Consider the following 13434-nt stretch of genomic DNA (forward strand, 5'->3'; position numbering starts at 1 on the left):
AGGCAGACAGCAAAAAACCCATTCAGCAGAAGCAAGAAAACAAAAGTTCTTTTAGAAGAAAAATGCAGTAAACCCGAAAACAAAATACCAAGAGAAAAGAGCCCCCCCACATACAAACAACCAAAGCAATGGCGGCGCCTCTTTTCGGGGCAACCCCAGCATAGAAGAAAAAGAAACAAAAGCATATGTGCACAACGAAAGTAAAGACGAGAAACAAACCTGGAAAAAAGGAAGAAGACGACGAGCTCCGATGCAAGAAGAACGAAAACGGCGGCGCAGAGGAAACCCCGAAAAACAACGCCCAGAAAGAAACGGAGAAGAAAAACAGAGAGAAAGAAGGAAGATGCTCGAAAGAGAGGTGGCGAAAAACCCAGAAAAAGGGAAAGGGAACAGAATAAACAAAGAAAATGAGGAAAGGGGCAAATAAATAATGCCTACACAGAGCCCGAACGGAAATCGAGGAGAAACGGTAAAAAGCAATAAATGCTGAAACGGCCATTTTCAAATTTTGAAAAGACGACTATGCCCGAGCTCGACCTCTCAAAAGGACGAACTCGGACAGGGGCACTGTTCATACCCTGACCGAGCTCTCCATACTCGGCAAATCCACGAAAGGTCCGACCTCATCCAAAGGCCCACGCCTAAAGGTCGGACCTCGGACATCATAGCAAGGAAGGCCCATCAAAAGGAACGCAGCCCAAAACCTAAAGGCCGAAATAGGCCTAGAAGAGGCGGTTCCGCAAAGATAGAGATAAAACTCCCAAAAGATAAGATAAGATAAGAATATCTTATCCAGGGAAGATCACGGCCAACCACTATAAATACACTGGAGCACCCAGGTATAACTCATACTCTAATTCTACTCAATATCTGCTTGGACCCATGCTAACTTAAGCATCGGAGTGTCATTGCAGGTACAACCCCCCGCCGCTCAGCACACCAAGCTCGGGTCACGGAACCCCTACCTCGGGTCTTGCCAGACGACCGAGCTACACGTTTCAGGTAACCCTCGGAACAGATACTATTTTATTTGGGCTTAAGGGTTTAATGGGTGCCATGCTCAAATATAAATAGACCTTCAGGGTTTCGGTCCCCAATATACCAAAGCCGCCTTTGTTGCTCTTTCCCCATCAAAAGAGTTGCAGTTTAGCCGCCTAGGAATACAGAAGGCTTTGGTTGAGGAAGATCGAAAGAACCACAAGATCCAAACTCTTCCGATCATATGATTCATATTTATGAATTCAGGTACGCTTCCGCATTATGTTATTTTGGTGATTCAATATGGATGATCTAGGATATGAAAATTAATTTATTCTAACAGATAATTGATTTTTAAGTCTAATTGTTGAATGAATATGAATGAATTACAATGATAATGAGATATGTGTGACCGAGTAAGAGGCAGTGGCGTTGTCCACTTGCTCCGAAAAAGGAATGAGGGAGAAGAATGATGAGAACTAAAATTGATTATAAAATTAAATGAATATGAATGATTTATAATGAGAATGAGACTGAATTTCTGAATGTGACTCCGGGTAAGATGCAGTGGTATTATTCACTTACTCTGGGTAAGAGTCAATAAGTCGGGTAAGATGTAGTGGTGTTATCCACTTGCTCCGGAGAAGAGTTCGGGACTCTGGGTAGGATGCAAGGTTTGAGTTATGTCGCCGCTTGCTCCGAGTTGAGAACTGTAACACCACTTGGGTAAGAGGCAAGGGTGAAGTTGTCCCCTGCTCCTGGTATATGGGTAAGATGTAACGGTTGCGGCTTGATCTCACTTGCTCCGTGTTTGGTGTTCTATCCAATAGTTAGCTACCAGGACATATCGGGTTGGTCGTATAACCGACAGATGAGCTCATTAGTCATAGGACAGGCATACATCATATGCATATGTGTGTTTTGTTTGATTGTGTATTAATTGGACTTGTCTATGTGATTATTATGCTTACATGCTATATTTGCTACCTGCTGTATATGTATCCTACTTGTGTTAGGCTTTGTCTGTATTGCTTGTCTGTGCACCGGAATTTTGGAGGATTGGAGGAAGGCGAGAAGTTGAGGGAATAAGTAGAATTGAGTTGAACTTAGGAACCTTAGATAGCTCACCTTATATTATGGTTTTAAACTTTAACTCTAAGCTTTATATTTGAGTGTCGAAGTTCTAGGATTGCCTCTGACTTTTTTAAGACCTTTTATATTAACTATGTGGACAACTTTACCATGCTGAGAACCTCTAGTTCTCATTCCATACATATTGTTGCTTTTCAGATGCAGGTCAGGAGGTATCTCACTGAGCATTCTGGAGACTCTGTGGAAGCGAAGAACTCTGGGGACTTAGGGTTGTATTTTATTTATGTTTATATATGTATATAGATTCTCCATCTTGTATTTTATTCTTGTCACTCTTAGAGGTTGACTTAGAAAAACAGGTTGTCATGTTTTCGAGTCTGGGATATTTTGCGTTATATGTATGTATATATGTATATACTCTAGCCGGCCTTTGCTTCGCAGATTGAGCCTAGAGGTTGATTATATTTACCGGTTGGAATCCTATATATATCTGTCTTTTGGTTTTTTATATAAGCTTTTCGTCTTATCGTTGACCATGAGAGTTGTATCTTCACTTTTATTTTTATCGTACCGTTTCTTTCAAAACTCCTAGTTATATTACTCTTGTCACAGATATAAGTATTTTTACTTTTAGAGGTCGTAGCGTTTCGCCACCTCTTATTTACGTCCTAGGCGTAAAGCTCTGTGTGGTAGGGTGTTATACTTGGAATCCTCCATCTATAGGTATTTTCAAGATTAATTGTGATGATAATTATCCTGATTTTGATGATAGTGTCGATTTTGTTTGCGTTATCAGATATTGTGATAGGTGTTGGTAAACGAAATGTTTAGAAATGATTAAGAGTAATAGTATTCTTTAAGGGGAATTGTTACTATTTGGAGAAGTTATCTCTTAATCTAGAATGTGGGTCAACGATATGTTATTTATGAGATAGATTGTGGGAAAGCATTTAATCTTGTTACTAATCATCAACATAGTTTTGGATTTTATACATTGATTTGTTGATGCTTAAAATAAGGAATATCATGATTGGAATTTGTGTGTTGACTTTCGTTTGATTTTGAGAGATATAAATAAGGTGGCGGACACCATGACAAAAATGACGATGAGATTATAACTTCATCTAGTGAAATTTTTCTCTCATTGAAAGAAGTTTGAGAGTAGTTTTAAATAGAATTGCCGTCTGTTTAAATATATAGTTTTAACCTTTGTTTTCTTTTTTTTTTTGTTTATTTTATTTAGATAACAGAAAAAAATGTGAAAAAGTTAATATATAATTTTGTTCTTTTTAAAATATCTTTCATGGTATATAATTTACAAAAAAATCTTATTAATTTTAAGAACTGAACTTATAACTTTCTAATATTAAGTATAAATTGCTTATTATTTTGACTAATATCAAATTTATTATTATTATCCGCATTAAATTTAATTTATAGAAAGGTGAATTAAGCCTATCAATACACTAATATATATTTTAAAAACTTGCAACAATTACTATTGAAAATAGGAGGGGCAATGATGGTGATATCCAATTCCGGAGAAGAAAGAGAGAATCAATAAAACGAATATAGAGTGACGAGTCACGGTGATTACAAATTCATAGCTCAGCTTATATACTATCCAACAAACAATATTGAAATCAATGTGTTATAATTACAATAAAAATTATATTAAATATATATTAAAATTAATCATTAAGTTTATTGATTAATATATTTTATATTTATACTAAAAATAAATTAAACTATATATAAAATTATATATAAATATATAATAATTAATTTTAATATATAAATAGTTTAATGATGATTAATTTTAGTATATAAATAATATTTTTATTAGAATAATAAGTAACTAATAATAACTAATTCTAATATCTTAATCATCGTCTATATTTGATAAGCAACATATCTCTCATTCGAAATTCAAGATGTGTTATTCAAAATCCTTGAGATGAGAAGGTTTTCTTCTCTCTATTTAACCTTAATTTGATGTTCACAAAATTCTACACTCTTGAGATAAATTAGAATTTCTCTCCTTTCATAAATTAAGATTATCTTGTTATATAAGAGTGAATAACTGTAGCACCTATTGTGAGGGTTTGAAGACCCAAGAACACTGCTTCATTTTTTGTTCTAATGCTATATCAAAATGTGTTTTGACTAAGTTTCAAAAGTTTTCCAAGCGAAATTTTTTCTGATTTATTTTTCATAAAAAGGCATGCTAATTTGGACTTAACACCTACAAGGCTACAATAGTTAAAAAAATATATTTTAATTTTTAGCTAATATCAATTAAATTTTTTTAAATTATTCTTTTATCGTAAATTTTTAATCCTATATTATTCTAAATCTTAATTTTAATCTCTAATTTTTTTAAAAAAATAAGAATTAAAAAATATATTTTTATAATAAAAATAGACTAATATTAAGTAATTACAAATTGATTTACTTGTTCGTGGATATAAAAGAAAAAAGTCTTATAAAATTAAAGTACATGATTTTATGTATTTAAATTTTTATTTTATCATTAAACACATCAAAATTATGTGAATTGATTGACTATTAATCCAACAATTTAAGAATATAATTGAATTGAGAAAGATTTGAGGATCAAGTCATACTTTTTTCATGGTATCTAATTAAAAAACAATATACTACCACCTAATTATTACATTAATAATGAGTTGGACTAATTGATCACGAACAATCATCACCCTTTTATTTTAGCATACAATTATGCCATCTATGTAGAAATTGAAAACAGAAAAATCTTTCAACGATATATATCGTCAAACTATTATTTTTAGTGGTTTTGGTGTTACATATATCAAACTATTTTGCATTTCAATATAATATATATGTTAAGTTTAGAAAATAACAAGTTTAATCACCCGTGCCATGCACGTGATAAAATTGAAATTATAATTTTAAATTGTTACATTAAATTTTATTTTAATTATAATAATTTAATTAATAAAAAAATAACTTGTATGCGTTGTTTTCTTTTTTTAATATAGTGTTAATTGTATTAACTATAAAATAGTTATTTAATCTACTTTTTTCAATAAATCAGGCATATATATTCAATATGACCATAAATAATTTAGTAATACTTAAATCTATCAACAAAGTTTTATATGTTGATTTACTGTGAAGTAAGAAAATATCAAAATCAGCTCAAAATGAAGAACAAATTAATAGAGAATCCTAATGTAGAAAGTTTTGTAATAAACAATAAATAATTTAAACCTACTGAATAACAATTCAATGCTATCATTTGATACCTGCAAAATATATACATAAAACAACACTGTATCAATGTTTGTATATAAAATTATATGATTAAAGTAACTATAAAATTGTTTGTCAAGAGAATAAAATTATACGAATTTTAATGATAATTTTAATATTCTCAAACTATTAATGTACAATAAGAATTCATCTATTAGTTCCTAGAATTTTTAAATTTTTTTAAGTGATAGTAATAAATTTTAATAAATAAATAGATTTAGTAAGACATTTTGTTATTACCTTTTTATTATAGGATCTAAAAAACTTCTCTATATACCACATTCATCGTGCAGTTATCTTCCAAGTGTCCATGATCTTGCAACAGCACTCGCAGACCATCTTTACTCGTTACCCTTGATAACGCAACATACAATTGACCATGGGTGAAAACTGACATTGGAAGGTAAATTCCAACTTTCGATAGAGTTTGTCCCAGGACATATTTATTGTCATTGCAAATGACATGATAATTGGGAATTGTCTTCTTTGAAACATGACCGGCAATGTTTCATTATTTGGAATTAGATTCAGTTTTGGGATAAGAACAATACTTCCAGCTTTGTTACCAGTTAAAGTCTTGCATTCTATCACATGATTTCCTATTCTTCTAACTTGCATCCTCGTTTCATTGCACAAACCATTAGTTTGGTCTATATTCCGCAGCAACATAACAGGAGCGCCAACCTTCAGAACCAACTTGTGTGGTGGTAGACCTGAACAATTTATTCCATTTAAAATCTCTGGCGAGAAAACATCTAACTCAAATTCCATATTTTCCTCTTCAGCACATACAGAGTCTGAATTTAAGTAGACTCTTTCTTGTCCAAGTAACCCTGCAGTCATCTTGTTGTTGACATCAGTGACACAATCCAAAGTTGGTGCAAGAGTTGCTCTATCCTTGAAATAATTTTCAACAGATAAATTGGATAACATATCTGGATACACGAAATCAATGAGGTCATCCAAAGCTGTCTCAGAGTTCTTAATCAAAATGTCAGATGGTATATGAACGATCGATTCACCATCTGTTGTATTACCAGCCAAATCATCACCAATTTTGAGTAGCCATTCTGCAAAATTTCTGAGTTTTTGTATGTTGTTATTTTCACCTAGTGGCAATCTCATGTTTTTTGTAAGCTTCAAAACCTTATAGTTATGCCACAAATATGAAGAATTAATAGAAAACTGAATTATATCTTGCCTTGAGCCTCTGGGAATCATAGGTAAAATTTGTCTAAAATCTCCTTTAAGAATAATAACTTTACCTCCAAATGGCAAATGAGCATTATACGAATCTGAGCACCTTAAGATGTCTCTGAGGCATTTGTCAAAAGTTTCGTAACAATACTTACTTATTATTGGAGCTTCATCCCATATGATTAATTTGGCCTTGAATATTAACTTTGCAAGAGGACTTCCCTGTTTAATGCTACACAAAGAATCCTTATTTATGGCCAAAGAAATTTTAAACCTTGAATGTGCAGTTCTTCCATTAGGCAACAAAAGTACAGCAATCCCACAAGAAGTAACATTTAAAACTATACCTCATTTAGACCTAATTGAGCATGATATAGTTGACCATAAGAATGTTTTTCCACAACCACCTTGACCGTATAAGAAGAAAAGTCCACCCATATTACCACTAACAGCACCAATTATTTGATCGTATGCAAATTTCTGCTCATTAGTTAGCCTTTCTTAATACCCACTTAGTTCATTCGTAAGAGCATTAACGTCAAAATAATTGAAACAATTGACTATTACGACACACACACACATAATTATATAAATTATATAAATAGAAAAAAAATTATATAAATAGAAATTATTTAATTTCAATTTCAATTTCATATAATAAAACAGTGGTTTTCAAAAATTATGGAATCTTTTTTTAACATATGTATTATGCCATACGTATAAATTATACGGGTTATTATATAAATTCATATATATGCATAACAAAACAGTTTAATATTATATATTTTTTACATTAATTATATGGCAATATTTTAAAAAAAGAGATAAAAGAAGAGATATATAAATATGTATAATATTATTGTTATATATAAAGCAGTTTTATATTGCTTTAATTATAGAGACTTACTATAATTATATAAAATTTAATTTGAGAAAATAATTTCCTTTGCCATAAATAATATACTAAAACTGTTAGTATATTATCTTCTTTATGGTTAATTGAATTTATCAATGATTTTTCCGTGTAAATCGTTATTACCCAATTTTTAATAACTACTTAATATACAAAATTTGAAATTGAAAATTGTTATTACTAATTTAATTAACTGGTTAATTGAGTAATAATTGTCAAATTATTAAGGTGCAAAATCATTGACTTACTCAATAAATTTTCATATATTATTTATATTTCAAGTAATAATTTGAAATTATATTATTTACCCAGTTAATAATACTATTATTAATAATTATTTTTTGCATTGATTTTTAAATCAATTATTAAATAATTATTTTTGTTAAGATAATTGTTTATAAATTATTTCAAAATTATATTTTGTTAAGATATAATTATTTAGATTATTACTCATGGCACGGGTATAATTTCATTTTATACCAATTAATCAATTATAATTATATGACACAGGTGTAATTTTAATTTTATCCACCGATTATTGGCAAATAAGTTTTATTCCAATTATAAATAAAATATGTTTTTATTGGCAAATAAATTGTCTTTAGGTCAATGATTTAATATATGTGTAGGTTTATTTTTTGTCAAATATAATGAAAATACAAATAAAGAAATAAAGGATAAAAATAAACTTAATAATATCTGACACTACTTTATTTTATTAAATTATTTAAAAATAGCACATCCACAAAAAATAATCGTAATATATAAATTGAGGCAATAATTTAAAATTCTATAATTATAATTTAATCAAATACTAATAGTAAAACCAAATTACCTAAACAATATTGAACCTATTTTAGTCCTTAGTCACGTATAGTATAGAATTATTCTTGTAACGATAACCAACTGATGAAATAACATCGTAAGTTTCAATATTTAGAATTCGTGCAAAATCAGACCATCCTCTTGTTAGATAAGCTTCATCATTCGCTATCCATGCAATGCGGCAAGGTATAGAATTGCCACACCAAGAGACCAAACTAACTCTTATGTCCCTCAATGGCATTGCATGCATGCAAAAGAAAGCTGGTAATTTCTGAAAAAAAAAATCAAAATATGTTAAAAAATTATTCTAATAACGAACAGTTTAAACTAAGAAAATTTAAATATATTACCAATTGTTGAAATTGCATATCTGAATTTGTCATGAATTTAGCAAAACTGAACGCTTACAACCATGTAGTTGGAACCCAAATCAGTAAAGACAACTCGATGAAGTATTTTATGGATGTGATGCATTGTAAATGATTGTGGCAAAAGACAATCGAACTAGAACATTAGACGATAAGAATAACTTAGAGTAATAACAAATAAAAAATTATCAAAAGAATAATATAATAGAATGAATATATAAAAAAATATTATAAAAAATTATAAATTGTACCTTAAAAGGATCAACTTCAATAAAAAAACGAAGAACACGTTCTTATTCTATGAAGTAGTAAAAAAAACACTAAATATAAAATTATGAATTGACTCTCAAATTTAGATTCATGTACCACAGGAAAACACTATATATAGACTTTAATAAAACAAAATAAATATGTAAATTACCTATTATTAAGGTAATTTTTTAATAATGCATTAAATTTTGATTTGATACAATTATAATTAAGATATGTTTCTAAATTAGTATAATTATATATTATTCATTAAATATTAATTACAATATAATTATATTAAAGATATTTTTTATAAAATAATTTAGAAAAATTATTTGATATACGTGAATCGGATAACAAAGATTTTTTATTATTATTATTACTATTATTGATATTATTATTATCATTAAAATTATTAAAAATATTTTTAATTGATAATTGATAAGTAGTTTAATAGTTAATTAAATATTGATTCGATATTATAATGAAGATATGTTGCTAAATTAGTATAATTATATATTATTCATTTAGTATTAATTATAATATAATTACAATAAAATAATTTAGAATAGAAAAAAAATTTATTCGTTTTGGAGGGGAAACGGAGGTATAAGAGATCGACACGTCACTTTTAGTAGTTGGGGGAAAACCCAGTTTTAGTATATTAAGTAGATAATTTGTTGATGATGACAAATATATTTTTAGTTGAATTTAAAAGTCTAAAAATTTGTTTGATATATATATATATATTTTAATCAATAACATTAGAAAAATAAAAAAAATAGTTAGAACTTGTTTTATTTAGTATTTATCAATTGTTATAATAATTAATAAATACTAAATAAAACAAATTTTAATTAATTTTGGCTAAAAATTTTTTGTTATCAAATATTTTTAATATTTTTGTTGCAAGCCCAAACTTGTGTATGAGTCCAAATACTAACAAGTTCAGTAACTTAGTTCAAACTTGATGACAAATTTTTGGAACTGTTATTGAAATTTTATCCAAAAATAGTAAAACAAATTAAGGAAGAATGGTTCACGTTTTTGAGGGAACTAAAACAATTCACTAAACAAGCATCGAAAAAAAAGTGAAATAATGGAGGCTAAGTCAAACTAATAGAGCAAAAATTAAATTCTTAAGTCAAGAATGTTAAAAAAAAATAAAATAAAATAAATTAATTTATTATTTTTGTACATACATAATAATTTGTTGGAGCTACTTTAAAGAGGAAGTATTATTCGAATAAGAAAAAGATAATGGAAATCACTTTTTTTTTATTTATCTTCAAGGATTAGAAATGAAATTTGGGTCCAAACATAAGATTAAAAGTGTTAATTTGGCAAACAATTAAAGGTCTCATAATCTTGATATTGTTACTACTGTTGTCTATTTTTTCGGTGATTCTGTATCATTCTATTCTGATATTCAATTCTAATTTTCTGCTTCAATTTTTTGGGAGAAGAAAAAGAATTCAGGTGGGTTAATGTTTAAGATGTCACCCTTTTTATAAGTTCAAGTTTTGGAAGCATTACCTCATATAATAGGGAGTAATCAACTAAAGATTATGGCAAAAAGAGAAAATTCACAAATATGAAATTTCCAGCACTTTCACCTTTCAAGTTTGAAATTTTGGAAGTAATATACTTACACTAAAGGGAGCATTCCGCTAAAATTAGGTTATATTCTTATAGCTTTCAAGCTGTATTATTTCTTCTCTTTTGTGGTTCTTTAATTTGTTGAATATTTTGATTCTTTAATTTATCTTTTTTTATTTCATTCAATGAAAAAAGGCATAAATGTGAGAATTTAAAAAAAGCTATTAGGAGAAAATACAAAAACAAGAGTTAGCTTAGAAAAAAATAAAAAATTATATTAATATCTTTTGTAATCATTTTATGATTTTTTTTCTTGAATCTAAGAGATTTTCTTTGTTAAGTTGGGTGAGCACTTAGTGTTGAGAGTTTAGAAAGTGAACCTAGCCAAATCAAGCTTGGTTAGAAGTTTGGTTTATTGTTGATAGGGTTATGAAGAATCATTAGGAATTAGTGAATGTAATCTTTGAAAAGATAATGATAATTTTAGCTACTATTATTGTGGTGGAGATTGGATATAGGCTATATTATATTGTACAAAGTGATTGAATCAGGATACAAAATTAAATTGGAAGCCACTTAGATAAAGATATTTAAAACGTCTTTTTTTAAAGATGTTTTTAAGTAATTAAAAATTAATATATATAATTGATTAAACTATGTTATTTTTATTAAAATTAGATTAGATAAACTGATTTGGCCAAAAAATTGGTAAACTATACTTTAAACCATTTTAAATTAATATTTTTATAAAAAATAATTACAATATCTCTATTATAGAAAATGACTAAATTATTATTATTATTATTATTATTATTATTATTATTATTATTATTATTATTATTATTATTATTATTATTATTATTTTCTGAGAATCCTAAACTCTAACCTTTTTCTTTTCTCTGTGTTGTTATAAGGTTAGAATTTTTAAAATTAAATATATATATATATATATATATATATATATATATATATAATAGAAATATTTTAATTATTTTCTATAATAGGATTATTATAGTCATTTTCTATAAAAAAAATATTAATTTAGATTGGTACAAGGTTTGGTTTATCGATTTTTCAGCTAAATCAATTTGTCTGAGTTAATTTTGACAAAAATAACACAATTTATCCAATTATATGTATTAAATTTTAATTAATAAAAAATATTTAAAAAAAACGTTTGAAGTATCTTTATCGGAGTGGCTCCCAATTAAATTATCTTCTCTATAATTTATATTGCAGACACAACAAAATCTGTTTTTTATGCTAAAGTTTAAAATAAATAAAAAAAGTCATAGATTTAATTCCTTTTTCTAGATCGTTAAAAATCTTTAATATATATCATAAATTTATTAATTAATTAAATTTTTAATTTCAACATAAAATATGTATAGTAAGACGTTGCCAACCGAAAAAAGGCAAAATAGCAAAGTTTCAACCAAACAAAAATAAAATAATATTAGAACAATATATTTTAAGTTTATATTCTCAAAACAAAAAACACACTCCTACTACTTATCCATGCTAAAGAATCTTAATATAGAATGTTATCATTTAGTTCGAAATAAATCTTAGAGAAAATTTCACTCCCTTTCCCTGTGAGATGCTAAAATGACACTCTCCTCCCCTCTATTTTATAAATATACATTTCTCTCCCTTCTAACTTTTAAAAAACCTTATTTTTAATCCATTTTAAACTTTTTGTGTTAACTAATGTTAACTTTATCCATTTTTTAAGAAAAAAATTATTTTTTAAAAAAATATTCATTAACAAAAATTTTATTTTTTATTATTAAATTTTGTTTAATAAAATATTCTTTAATAAATTATTTTTTTATTGATTAAATTGTATTTTTAAAAAATTTAATAATTATGTTATTTTTTTAAATACTCTTTAATAATTTTTTAATTATTAAATTATAATTTTACCAAAATTTTTGTTAACAATTTGTTTATATTTTACTATTAATTTTTTGATATCTATATATTATTTTAACATTAAATAAAAAATTTTAGTAAGATTATTTTTCAATATCAATAAATATTAATTGTTATACATATTACCAGTGTTAAGATTTTTTTATTTAATATTAAAATAATATATATTAATATAAAAAAAATTAATAGTAAATATAAAAATAATTGTTAACAAAAATTTTAGTAAAATCACAATTTAATAATTAAAAAATTATTGAAAAATAGGTATCTTAGAAAAAAATAATTTAATTATTAATTTTTTTGAAAATATTTCGTTAAAAATACAATTTAATTAATAAAAGAATAATTTATTAAAAGATATTTTGGTAAGCAAAATTTAATGATAAAAAATAAAATTTTTGTAAATGGATATTTTTTCAAAAAATAATTTATTTTTTTCATAAAAAATAGATAAAGTTAACATTATTAACACAAAAAATTTAAAATGGATTAAAGAGGAGGTTTTTTAAAAGTTAGAAGGGAGGAAAATATACATTTATAAAATAGAGGAGAAGGGAGTGATATTTTAGCATCTTGCAGGGGAGGGGAGTGGCATTTTCTCTAAATCTTAATATATTAGGCATTCTGTTCTTTATGATTTTCTGTCAACGATTCCACCATCAAATTAATGAGAAATTTGATGATACTAACTTTACAACATGAAGAAATCTTGTGACAATTCAAAGTTTTGACATGGAAAATCATCTAGATTCTTCCAAGATTCCAGCACAATTCAAAACTTGTGATGCCAAAAAGACTACTACAAAATCTGTACCCTACAAAGAAAGGATCCCGGATGATCTTACCCTTATTACTACCTTAGCTTGAAGAACGAAGTTGTTCGTTGCTCTCAATTTCATGAAGTTTGGACATCATCAACTAGTGTTTTTCATACTCTTCTGTAACTCACATTCAAAGCCTCAAGTAATATGAATATTGTAA

The 13434-nt window shown here is 26.9% G+C and overlaps 1 protein-coding gene across 1 annotated transcript; it reads right to left on the reverse strand.

The window, feature by feature from the left end:
• Positions 1–5349: 5349 nt before the first annotated feature.
• Positions 5350–6492, reverse strand: LOC130963388 (uncharacterized). Its single transcript, XM_057889511.1, has 2 exons — positions 5763–6492; positions 5350–5360 (listed from the first exon to the last, which is right to left on the reverse strand). Exons 1-2 carry the CDS (start codon positions 6490–6492, stop codon positions 5350–5352), a joined length of 741 nt encoding a protein of 246 aa, XP_057745494.1.
• Positions 6493–13434: the final 6942 nt, after the last annotated feature.

This window comes from Arachis stenosperma, chromosome 2, assembly GCF_014773155.1.
Source record: "Arachis stenosperma cultivar V10309 chromosome 2, arast.V10309.gnm1.PFL2, whole genome shotgun sequence".
In the NCBI taxonomy this organism is placed as follows: domain Eukaryota; kingdom Viridiplantae; phylum Streptophyta; class Magnoliopsida; order Fabales; family Fabaceae; genus Arachis; species Arachis stenosperma.

Coding starts and splice junctions, on each gene's coding strand:
- LOC130963388 (XM_057889511.1), bottom strand. CDS start 6,492: ATGAGATTGCCACTAGGTGAAAATAACAACATACAAAAACTCAGAAAT.